The sequence below is a fragment of the Diospyros lotus genome, chromosome 13, assembly GCF_014633365.1.
Source record: "Diospyros lotus cultivar Yz01 chromosome 13, ASM1463336v1, whole genome shotgun sequence".
Classification (NCBI taxonomy): domain Eukaryota; kingdom Viridiplantae; phylum Streptophyta; class Magnoliopsida; order Ericales; family Ebenaceae; genus Diospyros; species Diospyros lotus.
This window is the reverse complement of record NC_068350.1, coordinates 13,881,374-13,909,070: the sequence shown is the minus strand read 5'-3', so window position 1 is coordinate 13,909,070 and position 27,697 is coordinate 13,881,374. Positions and strand designations below refer to the sequence as shown.

The following is a 27,697-nucleotide window of genomic DNA, read 5'->3' as shown; positions in this document are numbered from 1 at the left end:
AAATGTTATGTAAAGTTAAGCTGGAAAGATATAAAGTTAATAGGGTCGGTAAGTGTGTCTAAGGGTATGAGTACAAAGTCACTGACTGTCGACCGTGGGTCGTGGCAGTTGATGGCTGGATGTATGGGCGCCAGTCATCGGTTGTTACGATAAGCGTTAGACGGCCAGAAGAGCTGGTACTCCAGATTCCCGCCTTGGTTTGTGCATTTCATGATGTGTGTGCTACAAGGGGCTGGGTTGCATTCACTTGGGATCATGCTTTGTGTATGACGGGATGTGTGAACATTTGCATGACCCGGTTGGTCTAAGAGCCAATTCGGGTATCCTAGATGAGCATATGCATTTAGAACATGTCGCATGTGTGAATTCTTATGTGTGGGCATAGCAGGGCCTGATGCTTGGTTTATGGGGGCCTTGTCATCACGTTTATGCTACAGAAGCCCTTGCATTTCTTATGTGTTGCATTGCATGGTTCTAATGTTACTATTATTCTAGACGGGAGTACCGTGCTAGGTGTCGGGAGTACCGACTCATGTGAGCTTCGGCTCGGCTTAGATATTAGCTCAGGGTTGGCCCGAGGGAAGACCAAGATCGCGAAAGTATGTGATTATGTGATGTATGACATGAAGAAACACATGAGAATATGATGGGTATCAGGAAAAGAATGTAACGAGTATCAGGAAAAGGAAAATGTTGAATGTCAGGAAAAGCCGACCATGTCAGGAAAAGGCTGGTCTAAGAGAATGATGAAATGGTAGCCTATGTTAGGCTGCAACAGGTTTGTATGCGGAACCTGGGTGCCAATGTGTGACTTATGTGGGCCCCTGGTTCCTTATGTGCAGTTAATTTTATGCTATGCATGTAGAAGTAAGGTACGTATGGATCATGACATGGCGTGATTGCATTGGCATGAATTGCATGGGGTGTTATGGGAAGAGTCCTACCCTAAACCCTCAGCCTTCCTTTCATGAGCTTGCTGAGTCTCGCGACTCATGTTTGTTTTACATCATTCCAGGTCAGCATATCCTGAGATCGCAGGTGCGTTCAGCGGGGTTTGGGTCCAGACCGTCGAGTCGTGATAGTAAGTGCAGAGCTCTCTCGAATCTAGGTCCTGGGTATTTTTGTGTAAGATTTATAATTTTGAATTAGATATATGTTATGTAAGCCAGATGGGCTCAAGTGGTGATTGGTTATGTAAAAACGATAATGAGATACTATATAAAAAAATATATGATTTTAATAAGGGGCGTATGTGAGTTGTAGTTATATTATTGTTCGGTATCATTTTAGTAATGACCCTCTCAAGGATCCTCTATGCTAGTAGGGGCTTCGGGAGGCGGGCCGTTACATGGACAAATAATCAAAGATAATGAGTGAAATAATGAGAAATGTTAGAGACAAAGTAGAGTGTGGACAAATAATTAAAGATTATGAGTGAGATTTAGTGAAAAATAATTAAGAAAGATGACAAAATAATTAAAGATGATGGGCGAAATAATTGAGAAATGTGGGAGACAAATTAAGGTGTAGACAAATAATCAAAGATAATAAGTGAAATAATTGAGAAATGCTGGAGACAAAGTAGGGTGAGGACAAATAATTAAAGATTATGAGTGAAATTTAGTGAAAAATAATTAAGAAAGATGACAAAATAATTAAAGATGATGAGTGAAATAATTGAGAAATGTGGGAGACAAAGTAAGGTGTGGAGAAATAATCAAATATAATAGGTGAAATAATTAAGAAATGTGAGAAATAAGGTAAGGTGTGAATAAATAATTAAAGATTTTTAGTTAGATTTAGTGAAAAATAATTAAGAAATGTGATAAAATAATTAAAGATAGTGGGTCACTACAATTATGTTAAGCTTAATTCAACCTCCTATAAATAGAGGAAACTTGAAAGGTTTGAAAACTTAAATTAGAAGGAGAAAGGTTGAAAGAAAGATTTGAGAATGAGAAAGAGATTTGAAAAAGAGAGAGAAAAAAAACAGAGAGAGAGAGAGAGAGATACCAAAAAAAATTCCTAGAAAAATCTTATAGGCTGGGTTTAGTAGTTTGTGTGAAAATTTGTGGTAGAAGGCGTTGTTGGATGCTCAAATCGAGACTTCGTCGCAATATAAAAGAATATCGAATTGCTTCGCGGGAAGGTGAGTTATCTTCAAAAATTTCTTGAAAAATTTCAAAAATATGAGAATGATATTTTAGAATTTTTGATGACGAAATTGGAAGAGAAATGCATGATTGGAATTTATTATGAATTTTTGAGACAATAGACGCTTGAAAATCAAAGTGAAAATGAGAAATAAATAGAATATGGATTTTGAAAATTATGAGAAAATTTATGGGGTTTAGGAATATTGTTTTAGGAATTATTGTGAAGATAAATTGAGAAAGTTTTATGAGAAGCTATTTATTTCATAATTTAGAGGAAATAATAGGAGAAAATGGGAGAAATTAGGAAAATTAGAGAAAATTGTAAATATGATTTTCTTAATAATTATGATGCTCATGATACATCAAGGTTCATAATTGAATATGATTGGAAGTCCGACGCGAATTTTGAGGCAAAATTATGTTAGGGGCAAAATTATCTTTTTACGAGGTAAATGATACTTCCCAACTGGATTTAGTTTTATGAAAATATTTGGTTTGTAAGTTGTTCGACCCTAAAATCTAATTTTAAGTAAATGATTTTACCATGTTATCATGCCTTGATGTGAGTACGTCATCTAGTTTGCATTTACATGTTTGATTATGAAATATGCATATGAGCACGATAAGATTTACGGTCACACGTTGCATAGGTTTGGGATTAGGTATTGGCTCCGTTACTTTGCCAAGGGTGCACCCATACACCCCGGTCTGGCAGGGAGACTGGAAAAATGGCAGGTAATCTTAAGGTGTAGTTGACCCAAACATGAGAGTTATGATGTTATGTACATTGCATACATAAATGAGAATTAAATATTTTGTTCCCTAACTTAGATGATTCATCATCTAACTTGGGCTTTATCCCTGGAATATTCAAACGTTCCAGATGAAGATTGTAGCAGAAATGAGGTTGAATGAGACATGTAATGGCACTTAGCAAAGTGCATGATGAGTTGTATGATCAGTTGAATGTATGTTATATAGCTCATGTATTTATGTTCTGTTATTTCGAATTCTGAACGTTTGAGAAATGATGATGTAAAACCCTATTTAGGGTTAATGTTAGTTGAGAATTTATGTTATGTATTAAGTCATGTTGAGAAATTTATGGTCTCATGATGTAAGAGCTGATTTTTTTTATTGATGTTATGATATTAGGTTCGATTCTAGCTTTCGCATTTAATGTTTATGATGATTCTCCTTTGAGATAGATGAATGGAAATTTTGGGATGGATAAAAGCAATGACATGGTTTAGCAATAGTTTTAGTAGTATTTAAAAAAAAAAATTACACAGAATTGTCCTAAGTTATAACGCACTCGGAAAACGAGGCGTTACAGCCGCTGCGCCAAAATAATAGGGCGCAAATTGTAATGCCATACAATGTTCATGGAATCTCACATAAGTAAATCATACATGCTCCATTATAGAAATGTACACATCATGAACATCATGCACATTTAAACATGCCAATAACATATTCACTCATGAACCCATGCATGCACATAGGCATATCTTCAATCACCTCCTAGCATTTTGGAGGGTTGAGTGATGCCAGAGAAAGCAATTAACAACAACTTATATTAACAATTATGCTTAATTTGGAATAAGGAAAGCCTTTTCCTACTCAAATTATCACCAAAATATATGATATTATATATCAAATTAAATCCCTCGAAGTCTAGTTTATGAAGCTTCAAACGGATCACAATTCCGAGTTCTATATCAAAAGTTATGGTCGAAAAAGCGAAGCATGCGCAGAGTAGTCAAAACCGTAGCCGAGTCAACTCAGCGAAAATCCGAGTCGACTTGGCCGAGAACGCACAAAAAGGGCCAAAAACCCACCAAAAACACTCAAAATGGCCACCAAACTCTCCAAAACTCCCATTCTAGCTTCCTAATCCACCAAAGTAATTCCTTGAAGGAAGAATGGGGTGAACAAACCCCAACGAAACCATCAAAAAGACCCAACAAAGGCTTGACATAACAATACGCAACATACGGATCAAAGGAAAAAAATGGAGAAAATATACAACCGATACCAACAATACTTTTAACCATGAGAAGATAACAAGTCATGAAGCATTTTGACATCATAATAAACAAGAAGGACAAGCTTGCACAAAAGAAACCAAGAGTGCAAGGAGAACTTGCCTTTGATGAAGAAATATCCAAGAAGAAGAATGCACCCAATTACAAGTTCACTTCAAGCTTCAATGGATATCAAAAATGGAGAAGAAGAAAGAAGGAAAAATAAGAAGAAGAAGGAGAAAGGGAAGCCACGAGAGAGAGGAATTGGGAGATGAAGAAGAAGGCAATTAAACAAAGAGGCATGGCGAGGTGAGGGGGAGGGAATGGTTTTCCAACCACTCCCCCCTTGCTTTTACCATAATACCCTTCACATAAAACACACACACACACACACACACACAAATATCCAAGCCCTTAATGGACATTTCTCATTTAATTCCCTTTTCTTTCCAATTTCTTTATTCACTCCATTGTGCAATTTACAACATTGCCCTTTCCTTTCTTAAGAAAGCAAGGACCATTTGGTCACTTTGCGTTTTGCATTTTCTTTCTTCTTTTCTTTTAATCAACAAAATATAAAAATATATATATAATTCCATTTATTTAATTCCCTCTCTCATTATTATACACATGGGCCCAAGCCCAACTCATTGGCCCAATTAAATCTAATGGCCCATTTCCATTAGCCCACTCAAAGGCGCTCAACATAACTTTAAGCCCAATGGGAATTCACAACATTGCAAAAATTAATATATACAAAATGTCCACTTGGCTCAACCAAAGCTTCCAAAGCCCAATCCATTAATTTAATTCTTAATTTATTTACATAAATTTTGCCCACATAGAAATATTTCTTAACATTTAATTTAACATGGCAAAAATTTCCAATGCTCAAAAATAAAATACCCATAACGTCTAGGCCCATTAACGGGTCATTACAGTTTCTCACCCCTTCAAAGAATTTGGTCCTCCAAATTCGAACCTGCTCATGCACATAACTAGGAAGGAGATGCCTTATCTCAACTCAACTCCTGGGTAGCCTCACCCAAACAAGGATGCCACCACCAACCCGATACATACAGAATCAACTGACTCCTCAACACCTTCCCTTATAATGCTCAATGACGCTTCCTCGCGATACCTCGGCCTTGACCTCTATGGTCTAATAGTCCATGATGTGCTGAGGATCTAGCACATCTTTCCTTAACGTTAATACATGCAACACATCATGCACACCAGCTAAGCCAGGCTAGCTCATACGCCAAGGGTCCAATTTACTCTAAAATCTCAAAGACTCAATGTAGCAAGGACTAAGCTTCCTTGAAATCGCAATTCGGTATACACCCATTTTGGGTATTTCCTTTTAACCTGAACGATCTTTACCGATAACTTTAAGTCACGATAACTTCTATCTGTATAATTCCTTTGTCTATCCTGGCTACCTTCATTCAAGCCGTAATAACTCTGATCTTTTCTGTAGTCTGCTCAATGATTTCAAGGCCAAATAGTGCCCTATCCCTCATCTCTTCCCACAATTAGGCGATCCACATGGCCTGTCATATAATGCCTCACAAGGCGACATTCCAATACCGGAGTGATAGCTATTGTTGGAGGCAAATTTACCAATGGAAGGTGGTCATCCCAACTGTTATGAAAACCCAAAACACACGCCCTCAGTATATCCTCCAACGTTCATATAGTGCTTCTCTCCGACTACCCATCTGACTATGGGTGAAATGCAATGCTAAACCTCAAGTTTGACCCCAATGCGTCATGCAATGCTCCTCAAAAGCGCAAGGTAAATCGGGGATCCCGATCCGATACAATACTCGCTGGAATGCCATGCAATCTAATAACCTCCTCTATATATATCTTCGCCAAACGACTCAAAGGATCGATCTTTTTAATAAACGATAAGTGGGTCGATGTCGTCAACCTGCCGACTATCACCCAAATAACATCATTCCCCTCGTCGCTATAGGCAACCCTGTTTCAAAGTCTATGAAAATATTATTACACTTCCACTCTGGAATGGACAAGAACTGCAATAGGCCCATAGGCTTCTGATGTTCCATTTTGACTTGCTGGCACACTATGCAACCCGAAACAAATTTAGCTACCTCACAGTTCATGCCGTCCCACAAAAACTGTCGTTGGAGATTCTGATACATCTTTGTTGCACCAAGATGGATGGTGTAATGGGACTTAAGGGCTTTAGATAAAATCTCTTGCCTAACCTTGGCATTATTAGGAATGCAAGCCCGCCCCTAAAACATCAATAACCCATCATTTCCTTGATTGAGCACGAATCTCTTCGAATCTACTATGATATGAGCTCTAGGTCCCTGACCCCGAATCTGCTCAATCAAATCTGACTGCACCTTCATACACGCATAAGGCATAATGAGTCTTCCCTTAGGAGAAGAGATAGACATCTCATATACAATATTCTCCAATGACTGCATCATTCCTACAGTTTGCTTGGCAACTGCAGATGAGACACAACATTGGGCTTCCACTTAGACTTCGAGGCATGACGCTAAGTGTTCTTCAGGCCCATAGATATAATCAATATCAAAGCCTATACCATTCGATGTTTAAGTTTTGGAAACCTTTCTATAGAAGGTCTTTCCCAATAAGTTAACTCGTTTTCCAAATCATTCTAGACAATAGAGCAGCGATGCTCAAAATCTCTCTTTAACAACCAATTGCACACCTTGTTGTCTAAGAGACTCCTTATCTTTGCAATGATCATAAATGGTGATCACTTCTCTACCACTCAAACCTTGGCAAGATCCACAGAAGGACTACTTCCTTTGATCGAAATTCGCATTTGCTACTCATAGCATACCTTTGCGATTTTCCAACTTGGTCAAAACAATCCTTAAATACTCTTGGTGAGTCTCTTTACTCGGCGAGTATATCCCATATATCATCGATGAACTATAATATTGATTTTGAGATGACTTACTTCCCTGTCTCATCATTCACTGATACCATTTGGACCACATGACCATCTTGGAAAATGTCTCACTGCAACAACTGTTCCCATAAGTCATCCACTTCTGGCAAGGTTCTTATTAGTCATGGTCTCTTAGTTCAAATACCACCATTCATGCACGCCACTACACTGCCATATTTCCTCCTCTCTTTATGAACTTATCCAGGATTATCTAAGAGCTATTAACATACATTTATACCACACATCAAATATTATTACACATACATACCTGTATATATTAACCGCATTACTATTTTAATGGTTTTAGAAAATCACACTCAGCAAAAACACAGTCGATAGACGAAAGGAAACGGGTGACCGTTTGCGACCGGTTGATAGCTCCTTACCATCAGTCAACCGCTGCTATGCTAAAATAGGCTTTCTTCTTATTATTTTCTTCCCCTTAGCTTCTCATTAGCCTATAGAATCGCATTATATTTTTATATGATCTAGCTTTGTCTAGGTTTTACATATATATGTACGCGTGCGTTCGTATGGAAGTCCTTACTCTTTCTTTCTCCTTTAATTCACTGTGTACACCTTCGTCCTAAACCCAAACCAATAATTCAGGCAGGTAATGACATGTGCTTTTCATATAATCCCAACTTAGTTCTTCCCTCGCTTCACCACTAGGGCAATTTCTTCTTTAAAAGTTATGTAACGCTCTTCCCACTTTCCTTGGCACGGAACATGGCCCAACTTGCCAAAGAGCTCTTAGTGGTGCACCCTAACTTGTAACAACTAATCATTCGTCACCTATCTTCCACCAACCCTTGACACATTCATACATAAAGGAGCAACAACTCCCTGAGCATAGGGATAAAACTTACCTTCGCCACCTCAGATGTCGTAAAATGCGACACGCCATTACTCATCTCTCATAGGGTGAGATTGCTTTAGAGGGTATCAATCTCTTCCTTCTCCAACTGCTATAATCACAATTATACTCCTCTACACATGGGGTCCATCAGTCCTGGCATTGCGCCAGCTTGAGATAATACTAACAGGAAAATTACTACTTGCAAATTGGGCCCTGTATGCCTCTGTTCCATTCTTCATCTCTGACCTCTTGGACTTTCTCCTCTATACTAAGGCAACATAACAACAGAGTTGGGTCGGTGGCCCTGATGACCACTCTGAGAATGAATACATCTGATCTAGCAGTCGCTATAATGAATTCTAAGGGTTGTCATTCTAATGATGCATTGCATGGCCACTACAGTAGTAGGGCCCCCTTGAGGCCACTTTCCATAATCTTAACTCCTTCCTTCCACTTACCATTGCATAGGGCATCTATACTATCGCGAGGGTAATCCATGTTGAGGGTGACAACCATTGCATGCTGAATCTCCACACATAGGCTTCTCTAAAGCTAGATAGCTTTCTCTGCCTTGACGATCACTCATTCAAGCATACTTAGCTAAGAAGGTGGTCCCCACCTCTTATTGTGCCACCTCTTGGCTTTCCTCACACAAATTCAATAGACCCGAAGTTCTTCTATTCCCTTATCTCATCGAGAAATTAGCTCCAATTTAACACCTCATGGATTTGGATCACCACATAAGATCATGATCGCTCTTTACAAACGGACCTCATTCCAGACTTCACTTACCATTTTTGCCACGATGCCCCACTCGATTATTTTTTATTTCATGCATATATCCTCGGTAGACTCATCTAGAGTAACTGGTGCAAATAATGGGGTTCCCTGACCTCGACCTTGAGTCGACGGCCTTCCCCTATGAACAATTATTTCCTTCACAACTGACTACTTTTAAATATCATTTTAAATTTGAAATTTTCAATTTGGACTACTAAACATAGCCCTATCCTTACCCGACATTCCTATGTGTACAGAGACTCATTTCGTCCCAACATTTGCTCTGATACCAAGCTGTCAAGGCTCGCTTCCGGATTTTCCCGCTAGCACAGGAAGTTCTAGAGAAGGTCCATTAAGGATGGATATAGATACTCAAAATTTTCAAGAAATTTCTTTTCCAAATTTTCTTACTAACAATAGGAGCCATAATAAATTACATATCATTCAGTACATTATCATCTTAGGCTTACTGCCCATACATTTTCAAAGTAAAAGGGCACTCAGGCTTTAAAATAAAATGAACCCTTTATTTCTTGCCCTCAACATACACCCACGAATCTTTGAGGCCGGGACATCTCTATACACAACTAATTTGAACACGCCCCACAAATATCTATCTTCCATTACCTGAAATGACAAAAGAAATAACGTGAGCCACAAGGCTCAACAAGTATATAGCAAAGGAAAGAATCCATAGAACGATATATGAAGGCATGAATAATTCAGAGCCAAAGAAAACCATTACCCAACATCCAGATACCTATTGGTTTCATGCCTTCTGGACTGGACAATAACATCCTCAAGGAATACACTTGCTTATGGATCATCAAACCCATATTTCAAAGTGAGCCATAAGGCTCGACAAGTAAACATATATATATATATAATACCGGAAGCACGAATGAAGGGATGGATACAAAATAGAGTACACTCGAATCCCCAATACAATTTAAACCCATAATTCAATTCTCATTTATAAAACCATTATATGAGCATCCATATGCTACAACAATGAAGCAATAGGGTTAAGGCATGGAAAAATCCCAAGTGGAATAGATCTGACTTTCCAAATACGGTAGCATTTCCCATTTAATTCCCATCAATAAAATCATTCCAATGCCATTGCCATTATGCATTTTATGCATTGATTCATTCCTCATGAATATATAAATCTTCATACTTCACATTGGCTCTCAAGCCCTTTATTCACATTAGCTCTCAAAGCTATTTATTCACATGCATGAATGCATACATATATATACAAAATCGATTTGCCACTCATTGGCTCGAGCATTGCCTATCGGGTTTATGGCCATCTCACCCGCGTCATGCGCTCTTTAGGATATCATTTTCTTTCCCTATTTGCTGAACATAGCCACCAAGCCAAAATAATAGCAATAGGGCGCAAATTGTAATGCCATGCAATGTTCATGGAATCTCACATAAGTAAATCATACATGCTCTATTATAGAAATGTACACATCATGCACATTTAAACATGCCAATAACATATTCACTCATGAGCCCATGCATGCACATAGGCATATCTTCAATCACCTCCTAGCATTTTGGAGGGTTGAGTGATGCTAGAGAAAACAATTAATAACAACTTAGATTAACAATTATGCTTAATTTGGATTAAGGAAAGCCTTTTCCCACTCACATTATCACCAAAATATATCATATTATATATCAAATTAAATCTCTCGAAATCTAGTTTATGACGTTTCAAACGGATCACAAATTCTGACTTCTACATCAAAAGTTATGGCCGAAAAAGCGAAGCATGCGCAGAGTAGTCAAAACCGCGGCCGAGTCGACTTGGCTCGAGTCGACTTGGCCGAGAACGCACAAAAAGGGGCTAAAAACCCACCAAAAACACTCAAAATGGCCACCAAACTCTCCAAAACTCCCATTCTAGCTTCTTAACCCACCATAGTCATTCCTTGAAGGAAGAATGGGGTGAACAAATCCCAACGAAACCATCAAAAAGACCCAACGAAGGCTTGACATAACAATACGCAACATACGGATCAAAGGAAAAAAATGGCGAAAATATACAACTGATACCAACAATACTTTTAACCATGAGAAGATAACAAGTCATGAAGCATTTTGACATCATAATAAACAAGAAGGACAAGCTTGCACAAAAGAAACCAAGAGTGCAAGGAGAACTTGCCTTTGATGAAGAAATATCCAAGAAGAAGAATGCACCCAGCTACAACTTCACTTCAAGCTTCAATGGATATCAAAAATGGAGAAGAAGAAGGAAGGAAAAATAAGAAGAAGAAGGAGAAAGGGAAGCCACGAGAGAGAGAGAGGAATTGGGAGATGAAGAAGAAGGCAATTAAACAAAGAGGCATGGAGAGGTGAAAGGGAAGGAATGGTTTTCCAACCACTCTCCCCTTGCTTTTACCATAATACCCTTCACATAAAACACACACACACAAATATCCAAGCCCCTAATGGACATTTCTCATTTAATTCCCTTTTCTTTCCAATTTCTTTATTCACTCCATTATGCAATTTACAACATTGCCCTTTCCTTTCTTAATAAAGCAAGGACCATTTGGTCACTTTGCATTTTGCATTTTCTTTCTTATTTTCTTTTAATCAAGAAAATACAAAAATATATATATAATTCCATTTATTTAATTCCCTCTCTCATTATTATACACATGGGCCTAAGCCCCATTCCAAAAAGTCTACTCATATAAATACATGGGCCCAAGCCCAACTCATTGGCCCGATTAAATCTAATGGCCCATTTCCATTAGCCCACTCAAAGGCCTCAACATAATTTTAAGCCCAATGGGCATTCACAATATTTCAAAAATTAATATATACAAAATCTCCACTTGGCTCAACTAAAGCTTCCAAAGCCCAATCCATTAATTTAATTCTTAATTTATTTACATAAATTTTTCCACATAAAAATATTTCTTAACATTTAATTTAACAGGGAAAAAATTTCCAATGCTCAAAAATAAAATACCCATAACATCTAGGCCCATTAACGGGTTGTTAAAGTTCTTCGTTATTAAATTTTTTTCGTCTTTGTGTTTGTGTTTGTTTGTTCTTGTTAGGGTTTCACGGTGAGCTCCATTATCCCCAGCCCTCAAATCCTCCAAACCTTCAGCCCTCAAATTCCCTCCCTCTCATTGATTTGATCATTGCCTTGCCTCTCTCACTTCGTCACACCTGGTTTCTCCCTTGCTCTCACTCTCTCCTCTTGGTGCTTCATCGCTTGCTGCCTCTCTCTCCTCTAACTGCTTTGTCTTGCTCTCGTCCTAGCTCTCTTGCTCTCACCTTCGCTCTCACCCTCGCCCTCTCACCTCTGTTAATCAAAACCATAAAAACAGTTATAAGTCACTGTTTTTTAAATAATAATAATAATAATAATAATAATTAATAATTAATTAAAATTAAAAAAATTAAAAATTAAAAAAATAATAAATTAAAAATAAAATAAAATTAAAAAATAACTAGAAGATCATGTCAGCACTCGGTTCTTTGTGCGGTCCCTGCAAAGTATTAAAAATAAAATGTACCCAATCTGCGTCTTTGCCCCTTTCTTCTGCCATGAAGAATGACCTACTGATTTGGCAGATATCCATAAGGTTTTTGGTGCCAGTAATGCCTTAAAACTCTTGGCCCAGCTTCCGGTTAGTGACCGTTATGGGGTTGTCACTACACTTTTGTATGAAGCTCAAGCTAGGCTTCAAGATCCTATTTACTGTTGTGTCTCCTACATTTTTTCCCTCCAACAGTAGATCGTCAATCTTCAATTTCATTTAGCTTTATTGGAGGAATTACTATTTGCAAACTTTTATGTAAACTCTCTTAATGTTCAAAATTGGTTTCAACCAGAAACTAATTTAAACCCATATTATGATAATGGATCTTTCCTCGTGGATGATCCAAACCTTATTTGGAATTTTAAAAACCCAGTCATCCAAGAAGAAAATGTGTCATTTCCTTATTTTCATCAAGAGATTAGTTCGCAACATTACCCAGTCGAAACTAGCAGCGGCCAGTGGCCATTCCTAGGTGATATCGATGAACTTGGATCTGTTGTCTTCGGCAACCATTATCGGCAGTGAGCATCGACGAAATCCAAATCTATCAACATGGGTGACTTAGATTAATGCTTTGTAGATTTTGTAATGCTATTGTATCCCTTGACTATTCTATGATTACTTTCTTTGATGTTGTGTAATCTTAGATTATGCTCGATATTGTGGATTATGCTCGATATATTTCTTTCATGAGCTGTATTATTATATATCTTTATTCTCTCAACTCACAATGACTTTTTGATTATGACAAAAAGAGAGAAGAATGAAAATTTATGTATGAGAGTGACTTATAATTTAAATTGTAAATATTTTTGTATGGGAGAGAAGAATGTATGATAAATTTTTCTTATTTATTGAGGTAAGGAAATTGTATATTTGAGAGATAGGAAATCAATTTAGGCATTCAAGACAAGTAGGTGCAATCAAGGCAATCAGATTTGGAAATCAGGTTTGCTCCTTAAAACTTTTAAAAAAAATATTTTATCTATTAAGTTATATCAAAAATACTTTTATGCTACTAGTATTTTTGATAGAGGGAGCTTATAGTATAAAATTAAGGGAGAGTTCAAAAATATTTTAATTATTTTGGGGGGTGCTGATCTATCCCACCTTGTTGAGCCAACGTACTTATATTAATTAAGTTTTGATGATTAACAAAAAGAGAATTTTTATTAAATATATTAATTATAGTATCGAATTATGTTTAATTAATTTATAAAATATTTCTCATAACATGTGTATTACCAAAAATATTATTTTCTATTAAAAATATATTTTTTAATTTAATTTATTAAACATTTTCTACATAAGTGTATGTATTTTCAAAAATGTTATTTTTCAAAGTATTTCTAAAAAAATATAAAAGATAATTTTGCGAAAGTTGGACAAAAGTTGTTACAGTACCGCTACAGTGACGCTACAATACCCCTCTAACGGTTAGAATTTTGATCGTTGCTATAGTACCACTATAAAAAAATTGATTTTTTGCGGCGGTTTTAAAAATAGCCGCAAAACATGGTGTTTTGCGGCGGTTTTGAAACCGTCGCAAAATATGATTTTTACAGCGATTTTTTTAAAATTTTGAGCGGTTTCATAAAACCGCCACAAAATTCAATAAAACATGTTTTTTTGCGACGGTTTCCAAAAACTCGTAGCTAAATTTAAAAAATAATTAAATAATAAAAAAATTAAATTATGTTTCACGGCGGTTTTTGAGAAATCGCCACAAAATTAAAAAAAAATAAATTAAAATTAAAAATTATAATATTTAGCTGCGGTTTTGAAACTGCCGCTAAAATTAAAAATTTAATTTTTTTTATTAATTTTATGGTTTTGAAACCGCTACTAAAATTAAAAATTTATTTATTTTTATTAATTTTTGCGACGGTTTTGAAACCGCAGCTAAAATTAAAAATTTAATTTTTTTAAAATTTTTAGCGGCGGTTTCAAAACCGCCGCTAAATCACTTATTTAGTGGCGGTTTCTAAAACTGCTGCAAAATTTAAAATTAGTGGCGGTTATTCCAGCGGTTGCTGGAAGTCACTGCTAAACGCTCCGCGACGACTGAATTAGTGGCAGTTTTGAAAATCACCGCTAAATTATTTAGCGGCAGTTAAAAAAATTACCGCTAAATGCAAAAAAAATCACCGCTAAATGCCGATTTTTTTGTAGTGTATACACATTATCGTTGCTACAATGCACATTACCGTTGCCTATCTAAAGCACTCAAAGCTCCCAAAAGCTCTACAGCTAATTTCCATGCATTACAAAGCTCTTAAAGATTCATTGCACATGCATCGAAGAGCCACAAGACAAGAGGAGAAAAACAGATCACAAAGTCGAATTCAATATTCTCCATTCAAACTGAGGTCATCGTTTATTTATTTATTTAAATATTATTGTCTTATATATTTTGTACTGAACTGCTTATTTGTGTCCAAGTGTGGACAATTATTTGTGAACAATTAAATTATTATTGTGGATTGTATAGGTTTCCTAGAATCATTAAAATCTAGGTGAATCTAGTTTCCAAGGTAAGTTTGTAATACCCCAAAAATTTAATGTAGAAGTTGGATAATGCAATAAAGTGTTTTAATGGAAATTTTGAATTTAAGTGTAAATGAAATGGTTTTAGGGACTTAAATGCAAATATCAAAGGATAACTTCTCTAACAAATAAGAATATTTGCAATGATAAATGCTTATTCAAGAAGGCTTGAGTTGGAAAGATGGGATTGGAGGATTATCCCTAAAAGTCCTAAAGCTTATGATGATAATAATTACTTTTACCCTTAAAGTCAAAAGTAAATAAGTCTTGGAATGGCTTAACTTGGAAGACTTGACTTGGAAGATTTGTATTTGGCTTGCAAAAGAAGAGAATGATAGAACTTATCCTAAAGCCACGTGAAGGAGTATTTGGAGATTGGAAGAAAGGAGAAGCTTGCTTTGGAAGATACAATCAAAGTAAAAAATATTCAAAGGAAGTAATGATTGATTCTTACCCCAAAAGTCTTAAGTGGCATGAGTTGGAAGGCTATGAGTGGTTTGGAAGAGAAGAGATAAGGGTCCTTGAGTGTTCTTATCATGAAAGCCATGTGAAAGGGAGATTGATTGGAAGGAAGTAAAAGCTTGAAGGAGAAGATGAAATCAAAATCAAAGGATGTCATGATTGATTTTTACCCTAAAGTCTAAACTTGGAGAATTAGGATTGGCTAGGAGTTGCTTGCAAGGAAAGAGGATGGTAAGGCTTATCTTGAAAGTGTAGTTGGAAGCTTAGGATTGGAGGAAGTGGAAGCTTGCTTGAGAAGATTGGAAAATTTTCAAAGTGTGATGATTACTTGGTTGGAAAATGAGCAACTTGGTGGCCAAGTAAAATCTTAAGAATTTGGGTATTTAAAGGATATATAAAGGGAAGGAATTTAGGCCACGAGAAGCTAAGGAAAGAGGAAAGAAAGCAAGTGTAAGAAAAAGGAAAGAAAAACCAAAGAAGAAAGGAAAAGAGAGACCTGGCTGGAAAACTACCAAATCAAAAAGGAAACTGAAAAGGTAAGCTAATTTTCTTTCTGTAGGATCGTAGATCATGAAAAAAGGAGTTCGTAGGTTCAAACGGAGAGCGAATCGGATAAAAAATGAGCAAGAGATGGCCGTTTTAATTTTGGGTTGCAAAATAGAGAAGGGGCAGTGGGTGGCCACCCTTCCGGGGGCGTGTGAGGGCGCATCCGGACTCCGATTGGCCTAAAATTTTCACCGTTGTTCTCCTAATTTAATTATCTACAATTCTCATGTAGAAATATTTAATTTTTGCTTCACCTAAATGCATGATTTCTGCAGAACAACCCCTAGTGCTCGAAATCGGGCTGTAAATAGTGATGTCGAAGGGAAACGATCAAGGTGAGTGGTTCTCGTGCATGCTTTCTCTTGATCATTCTTGGTTTCATTTGTGAGAGGTTCTTATGCATGCTCCTTGATTCCTATTGATCACTCTTGGTTTCCACTTGTGGATGGTTGATGCTTACATCTAATGTTTCCCTATTTTCGAGCATTTCTTTCCTATTTTGCTTGATCACAGAGTTTATTGTTGTGGTTCGTCGATGGGATTAAACATGACTACTCTTGCTCGTAGCTTGTGGATTGCATATCATATATTTCCTGGTTTGTGCACCATGCCTACAGGTGAGGCCATGCCTACCTGATATTCCTTAGTTTGTACATATTCCTTCTGCTTTGTCTTCAACATGTTGTTTGGTGATAGTTGCTATTGGTGGATCGGGAACTTGTATATGATGGTTGGCCGCTTATTGGGAACATCACGATGATCGAGGGGGGGCAATCCCGTGCCTAGAGGTGGGGCCGTGCTTAGAGGTGAAGCTGAGAGATTGGACCATGATCACGTGCCTAGAGGTGGGGCTTAGCCTAGAGGTGAGGCTGAGATGTTTCACACAAGTGCCGACAAGGATGATGGTGAGGCTGAGATGTTTCACACAAGTGCCGGCAAGGATGATGGTGACTCGATGGCTTGTGATCATATTCCTTCTGCTTTGTCATAGATCTTGTCATTTGGTGGCTATGGCTAGTTGGTGGCTTGTTGTGTGTGACCTATCACGAGAGCCTGTGTAAGGGGGCTGACCACGTGGGCCTGTGTAAGGGGGCTACCTCGAGCTTGTGTAAGGGGGCCGCGGGGTTCATACATGGCAAGTAAGGAGGATATCTCGTGCCTATGTAAGGGGGCCGAGAGGTTATATCTTATGTGTTTGTTGCCTTTGAGCAAATCTTTCCTATTGCACATACATCTCGGTATTTGTATTTGTGGCTATTTGTTGGAGTATCATAGGGGATCTCGTGCTCTTGCGGTGAGCTGTGATCTTAGGTAATTTTTCTTATTTCTACATGTCTCTTGGTAAAACTGCATATTACTCTTGCATGCATAGTTTCTTTCTTACCACTCACTTAGATGTAATAATCTAACTCGGGTGTTTCTTACCCCTGGGGCATTCATCGTCCCAACTTTGTCAGAAGTATCAAGTGTTTCAGGCTCTAGGTTCTAGCGCGAGCAAGGACTCAGAGGTTGTGCTTGGCTGATTTAGAGTTGGATTTATTTGTGTACCCGTGTAATCCCAATATTGTAATGTAAATAGCAATTAAGATACTTAAGGATGTATTTGTGAAGCTGCTATAACTTTCTGATGTGTGGGTACGTGATGGACTTTTATTTAAACTTGAGGAAATCCTAGCTATTTAGCATACTCAAGTTCGATCCGTGCTTCCATTGATAAAGGATTTCCAATAACGCCCATAGGTGATATCTTTTTATATTTCACGTTGTTTTGTATTTGGAAAAGTGGGGCGTTACAAAGTCAGGGAGAAAACCTTGGTGTTGGTGGTTTTCCTAGAACCCATTGTAATATAGGAGTATATCTAGTTTTCAAGGTGAGCTAGTGTGAAAATCTTGGTGAAATTAGTGGAACCCTAAGGGTAGTTGAGACCTTGGGAGAGTAGAGTAGATATGTGTGGAGACACCGAACCACTATAAATTATCTTGTGTCTCATTTATTTATTCTTGCTATATCTTGTGACTTGCAATTTATTAATCTCAAAATTCACATATACATAGTTATAAAATCTTAATTTGTTTAAAATTAAATAACAATAATTTAATTAAAAGAAAATAATTTATATATTCTTAAAGAAAATAATTAATCAATAATATTTATCAAAAGGGAGAAAAATTTTAAATACTCAATTCACCCTTCTCATGAGTGGCCATACCTTAAGAAACCAACACACCTTGTAGGGGTAAGCCAGCAATATATATATATATATATATATGAATAGAAATCCAATAGATATCCAGAGTATATAAATCATCATGCATCTGGCAACAATAAGAGGTACCACTACTGCCACCTACAACTAGGGGTGAGCAATGTGCCTGAGTCCTCGAACTCGTTTTACCTATCAGTCTCATCTTAGCCTAGTTGTCGCTACTATTCCCAGAGGCCAAACGGGAGCAGGAACGTTGAACTCCATAGAGTCCTTTTGTGGAAAGGTCTATTTGACAAGAAGTAGTACACAACCTTAAGCGCCCTAGTGCAATAGAGGGTGTGAGTACTAGTGCACCTGCATAAAAGAAAATTTTCCTAAACCCCAGTTCCTTCCACTAGTTGGTGCACGATTGTGTAAGGCAAAAGATGATGTCATTGGAGAGAGAAACCTTCATCTTTGCATCCAAAGACAATGGAACTATCTCGCATACCGTATCTTGTGCCCATGTGATGATGAATGCCAAGTAGAGAGGACAGGGGTCCTTCCTAATGGCATGGGGCGTGCACTGATGCACTCTATTTTCTTTATGTGGTTCGACCTAATGCTTACATCCGTGAGTCTATTTTGTTTAGCAATTCAATGAACGAGTGCAATGCTTACATTCGGATCGGAATAATATTTTTGTTTTGCCAGTTCGATAAAACACCTATGTCTGCAACTCCATGGATATTTTTTATTTTGGTGGTTTGGCGAATGCCTATGTCCGTGATGGTGAATACCTTTGTTTTTGGTGGCTCAGCCCATGGTCCACATTTGTAGTGGCAATGTTTTTGTTGCAGTGGTTCAGTGAAATGCTTACATCCGCGATCATGTCGAATAAGTGTTTTTGTTTTGGGGGTTCGAATAGAAGGCCTACATCCATGATCATATCGAATAAATGTTTTTATTTCAACGATTCGGTAGGATGCCTACATCTGCAACTATGAAGAGTAAGCCTTTTGTTTCGACGGTTCGGCAAGATGCCTACATCCGCAATCATATAGAATAAATGTTTTTATTTTGATAGTTTGGCATGATGCCTACATCCACAATCATATCGAATAAATGTTTTCGTTTTGACAGTTGGGTAGGATACCTACATCCGCAATTATATCGAATAAATATTTTTGTTTCAACAATTCAACATGATGCCTACATCTGCAATCATATCGAATAAATGTTTTTGTTTCGACGGTTCGATAAGATGCCTACATCTGTAACTGAGAGAGTAAATCTTTGGTTTTGGTGGTTCGGGAAGATGCCTACATCCTCAACTAAGAGAATGTCGAGTACATGATCTGACTCTGATGATCTTAACATCCTGATCTGTGTACTGGACCTTTTGCATTGTTACTGAGGCTGTATCAAGGCACTTGGAGTGTCAGCTCATATTAGATTCCATGATAGAGGGTTAGAGATAATTTCGATGCTTCCACTAGAATGTCCTTATTCATAAGTACTTCTTGAGCTGAGTCTTGATTCCATATATAGAAGGTTAAGATGAGCCCAAGGGGCTCCATCCCTCTGACTCCCTAGCACGAGTTGACCTAGATTACTTGTTCTCCTATTGAGTTGCTGCAAGACAAAGGCACACGAAGATACATGCATATATAATACACACTTGCTATTACCATATTTCTTATACAAATATATTTTGTTTATGCTGTTCGATTATAAGGACATGGGCACCTCTTACATGCTTGTATCAGTCAAACTCAACCTGAGCAACAAAACAAATCTCATGTATGCGTAGTCACAAACACCTGTCCAAAGTCACAAATATAGTGGACTACCTACCCATATATATATATATACACACACACACACATACATATAGCCCAACCTTCTAATTTTCAAGATACGTTAAATTTATATATTATATATAATAAACCCATAAACTTTCAAGATATTTTCATCTAATTCATTTCCTGCTTGCGGTGTTTCTGCCATTAATGCAGGCGAGCTCTTCCACATCCTACTACTTTGACAAATCTCTGCGCAAGAAGAGGAGTATGCATCAACTGATTAATGCATGCTGCTTTATAATTTATGATTAGTGTTATTATTAAACGTTAAAATATATAAAAATATTATTTAAATATTTAAATTTGAGACTTGTATTAACGTTTTGCATTTATGCCTTACAAATTTTATTGACATGACATATAATACAAGATATTAATATAAAATGTCACTATAAATGTTAAAATTAAATGTTAAAATAATATTTTTATAAAATTTATTAAACCTCCAATAAGATTTCGAACCCAATGTATTCCCAAACCCTCTTCCTAATTAATTTGGATTTCCGAAAAAAAATAATTAATTTGAATTTGGTAACAAACCGATGACAAATTATTGCATGCTAACTTAATCTTGGGAAAGAACCTTAGTCAAAGAGAGAGAGAGAGAGGACGAACTATATATATACATATATATATATATGTCGTGTTGAGTTAGAAAGGGAAATTAACTTTTGCAGAAATTAAGTGATTACCTGAGGTTGCGGATGGAAGTTATCAGCGACGAGAAGAATAAAACAAAAGCAACGCCGAAAGCGACGTAGCCCCACGGAGTCGCAAAGTTGTTCCGCTTCAGAGACGCCACCGCCTTCGGCCAGCGCCGGCTGCTGTATTCGTGGGCTTCCTTGCATGTTTTGGCGAAGTAGAAATCCCCAATTGCAACTTCGGAGAACAGTTTATTGAACAGATCGGAAGCATCGTTATGGGAGCCCAAGTAGTTACATATAATCCCAGCCTTTTGGAGCACGGCCACGTCCTTGGCAGTGTTGATCAGCCTGTCCATGACGAAGGCATACGATGTAACATAGCTCTGAACGTCGGAGCAGCACTGCTCGAAGGCGATGAGGTTTCTCAGGATCATCTCGGTCGAGTCGTCAACATGCAGAGCCGGAATTTTGAAAGAAGCACTGCAGAACCACCACCGTTTGATCCCGGAAGGGGGTTCAAATTTGACCTGGAATGGGCTTCTGGCTTTGTTCGATTCGAACCTGACACCCGCATAGTCAAGGTCTAAAGCAGATTGCAGGAATTGGCAGCGAGGCTCGGCCTTCAGCTCGCCGGCTGGAAGGTAGTGCACGTGAAGGAGATGGAGGATGTGACATGGATTTTTAATAGTATTTTTGTCATCGCCCCCTGGTTTCGTGATGAGCAAATCGCCAAAAAATGCCAATATGCATCCAATAAGAGAAGACCCTCCGGCACCGGCTTCAGTTTTTGTGAGATGGAAGAGTTTCTCAAGAACGAAGAACGGAAGCTGGTTCTCCAATAACAACAAGTCTCGTTGAACAGTGCGGTAAGCCCGGACGCAATCTATCCCAAGTTCGGGAATCTTGCGAACAGAAACCATCTCATGACGCCGGTAGAGAAGTTCCAGTACAAAACAAGCATCCGCCAAGAGCATCTTTGAGTCGACCAACGCCTTAGCTTTGTCGTCTTCGTAGTACCTCTTGGCCTCCTCAACCGAGTCCTCAACCGACTTCTCCATCTTCTCCCGGTACTCTCTTTCCAGGTTTTCCAACACTGCTTCGTCGTCGTCCGATTTGGCTGACCGACGAATGAGTGATTTGAGGCAATAGTTCTCCTTGGTCTTGTTGACGCGTGAGTTCATCAAGCGTTCATCTTCGCAGTGAAGAGGGCCAATGGAGACGAGGCGAGGGGTATAAGCACTTTCGTTGAGCTTGCGAAGATCGTGGGGGACTCTGTAAATAGTAGGAGGAGAAGGGGGTTGGTCGATTTGGACGACAAAGGAGTCTGCTGCAGGCTTGGTAACTTCAACTGCGGCCATGGCTTGGAGTATGGATAATTGTAAGGGTAGGTTGGGACTAAAGATATTTGGGGGAAAAGACTTGGTTGTAAGTGGCTGGTGCGCAATTGTCCTTTCCATATGTAGTTGGCTTGCCTTGGTTTGGCCCTGCAATTAGTACCAAATGAGAAAATATCTTAGGGAGTAACTTAGTCCCTTTATCTTTGTTAAACTAAAAAGACAAGTATGGCAAAATTAGTGTAATATATATATATTTTTTATGATCATTGAGGTTTTTCTTTTGTTCCTAAAGCATGTCCATCTACTTCTAAAACTATAAAATCATAACTTTAGTCTTCTTAAATTACAATTAGGATATACTTCTTGAAAGCATATTTTATACTTGTGATTCAATTAATCCCTTAATTTAGGAAGAGAGAAAAACTGAGTTAGTAATATTTTAATCTAAGTAAACATACACTTACTTTGTTATGTTTTACAAGTACTTTATCTTTAATATAATTTGATTAGACTTTAATGTATTTTTAAATTTTTTAGATATTTATTATGTGTTGGTTATTTGTGATTGGATGAATAAACATATTGAGATATTATATTAGTGAGTCATGGTCATGTGGCGTACATCTCCACCTCCCAAATGTACTGCGCCTCTGTCAACTTTGCAACCTCCTCCTCGATTGCCCGAGCTCTATCTGGGGCGAAGCTTCGCTTCTTCTGCTTGACAGGCTGAAAGCCCGATCGGATCCCTAGTCTGTGTGTCATTACCTCTGAATCTACTCCTGGCATGTCCCGAGCAGTCCATGCGAAGATGTCTGCATACTGTCTAAGGAGTGTTATTATCCGACTCCTCGGCGGGTCTTTTAACTCCATACTCACTCTTACGCATCGGTTTCGGCAATCTTCTTCCAAAGGTACTTCTTCCAATTTGTCCATTGGCTCTGCTGTTTTGGGATCTTCGGGTCTTTCTAATAGGAAACTGACCTCCTTCGGGGGGCCCGAGACGTCCCTTTGCAACCTTGCTTCTCTATCCTTTGCAATGCCTATAGAGGCCATATAACATTCGCGAGCTAAGCGCAAATCTCCCCGTACTTCGCTCGTCCCTCTATTTGTGGGAAACTTCACCATCAAATGATATGTGCTTGGAATGGCCTGAAGGGCATTGAGACCAGATCTTCCTAGAATCATGTTGTAGGCCGAAGGCACATCTGCCACCAGGATGTCTAGCATAACTCGAGAAGTTCGAGAGCCTCTCCCTACCGTCAATGGGAGTTGAATGATCCCTTCTGAATACACGGCTTCACCATCAAATCCCACCAAAGGGACCTTCGTTGTCCTCAACTGCGTCATTTCGTACCCCATGCCTAAGAAGGCCTGTCGATACAAGATTTTCGAAGAGCTCCTTGGATCCATAAGGATCCGTTGAAGCTCCCATTTCCCGAGCTCGGCTGTTATCACCAGGGGATCATTTCGATTCGGGTATCTCAGGAGGTCGCTATCTGAAAAAGAGATTGGATCCACACTCCTCGATCTTTTCAGCCGGACGGCACCACCTCCTTCATCCTTCATGACTGGGACCTCCCCTGCTGCGAGTGTATGGAATACCGAAGGCTGAGGATGATCGTCTTTCCCTCGATGCGATCTCTCCCGCTGAGCTCGATTTCGATCCTTCATGCGGTCCCTCTTGGGGGGGTTCCTCGATAGCGATCGTTGGTCCTTCCTTCTGCGAGAATCGCCTGCTTTGGCCACATAGCTCTTCAGGAAACCTCGATTGATGAGCTCTTGGATCTCCTCCTTTAATTGGTGACATTCCTCCGTATCATGACCATGATCCTGATGAAAACGACAGTATTTGCTTCGGTTCCTTTCGTCGGATGGCGCCTTCATCGGTCGAGGCTTTTTCAAGTAGTCTTTACCCTTAATAGTAGAAAGGATCTCTTCCCTCAAGGCATTCAGAGGAGTAAAACCACCCGAATCCCACCGAGGACGATGTTTTTCCCTTCGGTCGTCACTCTTCTTTTCCTCCGGATGCTTTTTTTTATCCTTCTTCTCCACATGCTCCGCCCTCTTAGCCTGCATGACCTCTTCGACATTTATGTACTTCGTGGCCCGGCCCAATATGTCCGTGAACGCACTAGGGGGTGTTTTGGATAATGACTGGGCAAAAGGGCAAGACCTCAGGGTGTTCTGGAACGCCACCATAGCTACGCTGTGGTCAAAGTTCTCTATGCTCAAGGCCTCCATATTAAATCGTGAGACAAAGTCCTTCAAGGGCTCTCCTTGGTTCTGCTTCATACTTACCAAGGCCATGGTGGACCTTCGATGTCTCCGGAGAGGTGCAAAATGCGCCAGAAAGCTGCCTCGGAGTTGCGCAAAACTTACGATAGAATGATGAGCCAGATTTGAATACCAAGCCCGTGCATGCCCCTCCAGGGTGGCCAAGAAAACCCTACAGCACATCGTGTCTTAGGCATCCTGTACCATCATGTGAGAGGTAAAGAGATCAAGGTGATCCATCGGGTCAGAGGTGTAATACCCGGGAAGTTATTAGGAGTATAAATGATTTTTAAGGAAGGGTATAACTGAAATTAGCAAAAGAATAAGGCTATATGGCACATTAATGCAGTTTTAGACGATCAAATCAGTCGGAGGGAGTAACCCAGACCTTAGATAGCTAAAGAAAATTATACAGTATCGACAAGTGATTCGAATTATGATTTTTAGTGATGAAAGAAGTTGGATCGGGAACAGTTTTCGGTACAGCTGTCGACCGGGCTGAGAAAACCGAATCAACGTAGGAAACGTCCAGAAGATCAACAGAGAGCGTCAAGGACTAGTATTTAATGTGTAGAACAACCCTTAAGCGATTTCAGGTTGAATCAAATGGATTTAGGGTCAATTTGACCAACCTGGCCTAAGCGCAGTTTTCTAATTTTGCCCGAGGGGGGTCAAAACGGTTATTTTTCAAAAATTTCAAAGGTGAAATGAATAATGTAAATATCTTAGGCCTTAATGGTGATATTGGATAGCTCAGGGGTGGATGGGAAAGGCTAAAATGGGATTAGAAGAAATTATGGGGGTCAAAGTGCAAAAAATGGAAAATGATGGTGTGAACGCGAAGGAGGTGGCCGCTGCAAATCCACGCACATGGAGGCCAAATCTAGAGATTGGATGGCCGAGAGAGGTCGTATACGGCGATGGGATGCTTGGGGTCCAAGTTGAGGTCGTTGATTGGCCGGAATTCGACCGGTTTTTTGGTATAAAAGGGGCCGAGGGTTTCGGATTTTGGGGTGTGAAATCGACCTTGTTTTCGAATGATTTTGGGAGAGTGATTAAGGGGTTTCTGATCCTTGTGTCAAGGAGAAGAAAATGGGAGTGTTTTGAAGCATTTTGGATCAGTTTAGAGGCCAAACGAAGCTTGGCCGAGAATGGGTGGCGGACCGTCTTCCGCCGCCTGCAACTGCCCTTTAGGGGCATTTTTCGGTGGCCTTTCGGCCTGAAATTGGTGCCGTTGGGATCGACTTGCAAAGGGCTTCAAGGGGGTGCCCTTATTTCGGCCATCGGAGCAACCGCTGGAGACTGGTTCAACGAGGAAGAAGGTGGCGCGTGTAGTCACGCGCCAGTCTCCACACGCACCCACGCGCCAGGCGCGTGAGGGCACGTGAAATGGGCATTTTGGGTATTTCCTCTTCCAGTATTTTTTGTTAATTTATTTGAGGATTTATCATGTTGAAACATTTTGGAAAATGTTTGAGGAAATAATTATTTTGGAATTATCAAGGAGAAAATAGAGAAAATTAAGGAAAAATTGAGGAAAATGGATTTTAATGCTTCCTCAATTAAATATGATATTTAGGAAGTATCTTGGCTAGAGGTTGAGCACAAGTTCAAGTATTTGGGGTTTGGCACGTAAATCGAGGCTGTACACGAGGATCGAGGCGATCCGAATACGTTCGAGGTGAGTGGTCTGATCCTATCTTTACCTTATCTTGAAAACATGTTGGAAGGTGTGTAGTGGGTTCAGGTGGGCGGTGTTACCCTCCCGAACTTAGGTTACACGCAAATGAGACCAGTTCTAGTGAGCGGTTTTACCCTCCGGAACTTGGGTTGTACTGCGAAAGCATTTCATTTATGTATTTATGTCATCATTTGCATATTGTACATGTGATATATTACATCAACTGTTTTTACTTACAAAAAGTCGGTGCATGGCGTGTGATTTTCATATCATCGGGGTATTGATATTCGTGTCAATGTTGTTTTCTGTGTTGGACAGGTTGGGGTCTACTTGAGAAAGGGACAATGTTAATCCAGGTGAACGGGTGTCACACTGGGGCACTCGAGGGAATAATGTTAAACCAAGTGAACGGGTGTCACAACGGTGCACTCGAGGGATTAACGTTGGACCAGGTGAACGTGTGCCACAGTGGGGCATTCGAGGGATTAATTATGTCAAGGTGATATCTCGAGTTAGACGTGTCTTGCATATTTACGTTTGTTTGAGAATGCCATGCTCGTGTATCTCTCATGCATTGTATGAACTGTTTTATGCCGTCACTTAGATGTTTATCATCTAACTTGGGCTATGCCCCTGGAACGTTTAATGTTCCAGCCAGGAACTGCTGCAAGGGCAAGGATGTGGCCGGTTGAGGGCCAATGGTGCTTAGTTTGTTAAGTCGTTGTAACGTTTGGAGGATTTAATATGCATTTCAGGTTGTAAAAGAACAGTTGTATATAGCAATTTTATCATTTGATCTGTATTACGTATTTTGCTATGAAAATACAATGTAAGAACTATGGTGTTTTGGTATTAGTGTATCCGCTGCGTTGTATTAAGACTTGTTTAGTTTAAGATTATTGATCTTGATAGTTAAACGGGCAAGACTGGGGTTCGCGGGGTTTTGTTTCTGCATGTGAAGATTGTTCTTGAAATACCGCGCGTGTTGAATTTTAAAGAAAAAAAAAAAAGAAATCCCGGGAATACCCTTATAGTGACACGCTTGGCAAGACGGGGTGTTACAAGAGGTCCCCGCATAAGGCTTAATGGTCGGGATGCGGAGACGCTCCGGTGGTATGGTCGCCATGATCTCCAGGCTAAGGGGCTAATTTATCCTTGCTCCCTGAGCCTGTCTAGCCTTCGGTTTTAGGGCGGCCATCTCCTCTTCTAGCTGCCACAATCTTCTTTCCTGCTGCTGCTGCACAAATGACAAGTCAAAAGACTCGACCGCCTTGCCATGGCCATCATCTTGTCCTGGCCTCTGCGGATTCTCATCCCGTCGATAGGACTCCTCCTCCCTCGGGGGCTCGTGCCTTTCTTCCTCTCGAGAATGTTGGGCTTACTGATGCTGGCGATCCAGAAAACCCATGAGTAACTCCGTCAATCGTTGCACTTGACCCTTTAGGAGTGCTATCTGATCAGGAAGAGGCGGAGGGCCCTCCGGACTCCGAGCCCTCCTCGGCGGGCTTCGGGGAGGGTTCTGCTGACTTGGCTATGGAACAGGGTTGCCCCCCGCGACCCGAGATGGCTGTCTTCTGGTTGCCATTCAAGGCAAAAAAAGGCAAGATTGTCTCCACCTACTGCACTGGAGAGACAGAAGAGAAGAATGTCGTGCCCCACGATGGGCGCCAATTGATGATAATCTTCTAAAGTGGTAGCCACACGTTCCCTTCTTGCCTCTTCGGACGTACCTGCAATGGAGACGGAGATTTACTCCTCCGGTCAATCTCCGACGATCAAGTCAGATATCC

General features: G+C 39.4%; 2 protein-coding genes across 3 annotated transcripts; both read right to left on the bottom strand.

Annotated features, from left to right (window-relative positions):
• Nucleotides 1–9,308: 9,308 nt before the first annotated feature.
• LOC127788291 (UPF0481 protein At3g47200-like) lies at nt 9,309–22,092 on the bottom strand. Of its 2 annotated transcripts, none has more exons than XM_052316416.1 (2): nt 20,664–22,092; nt 9,309–9,411 (listed from the first exon to the last, which is right to left on the bottom strand). In XM_052316416.1, the coding sequence occupies exons 1-2, from the start codon at nt 22,070–22,072 to the stop codon at nt 9,408–9,410; spliced, it is 1,413 nt and encodes a 470-aa protein (XP_052172376.1). In that variant the 5' UTR covers nt 22,073–22,092; the 3' UTR covers nt 9,309–9,407. The 2 variants fall into 2 exon arrangements, with proteins under 2 accessions (XP_052172376.1, XP_052172375.1); XM_052316415.1 differs by lacking the exon at nt 9,309–9,411 and adding an exon at nt 19,339–20,160 and having other exon boundaries at nt 20,664–22,090.
• A 469-nt stretch (nt 22,093–22,561) lies between these two features.
• On the bottom strand, nt 22,562–24,409 carry LOC127788065 (uncharacterized). Its single transcript, XM_052316185.1, has one exon. It carries the CDS (start codon nt 24,407–24,409, stop codon nt 22,562–22,564), a length of 1,848 nt encoding a protein of 615 aa, XP_052172145.1.
• Nucleotides 24,410–27,697: the final 3,288 nt, after the last annotated feature.

Excerpts from the sequence above, each read along its gene's own strand:
- LOC127788291 (XM_052316415.1), bottom strand. The coding sequence starts at position 22,072 with ATGGAAAGGACAATTGCGCACCAGCCACTTACAACCAAGTCTTTTCCC.
- LOC127788065 (XM_052316185.1), bottom strand. The coding sequence starts at position 24,409 with ATGTGCTGTAGGGTTTTCTTGGCCACCCTGGAGGGGCATGCACGGGCT.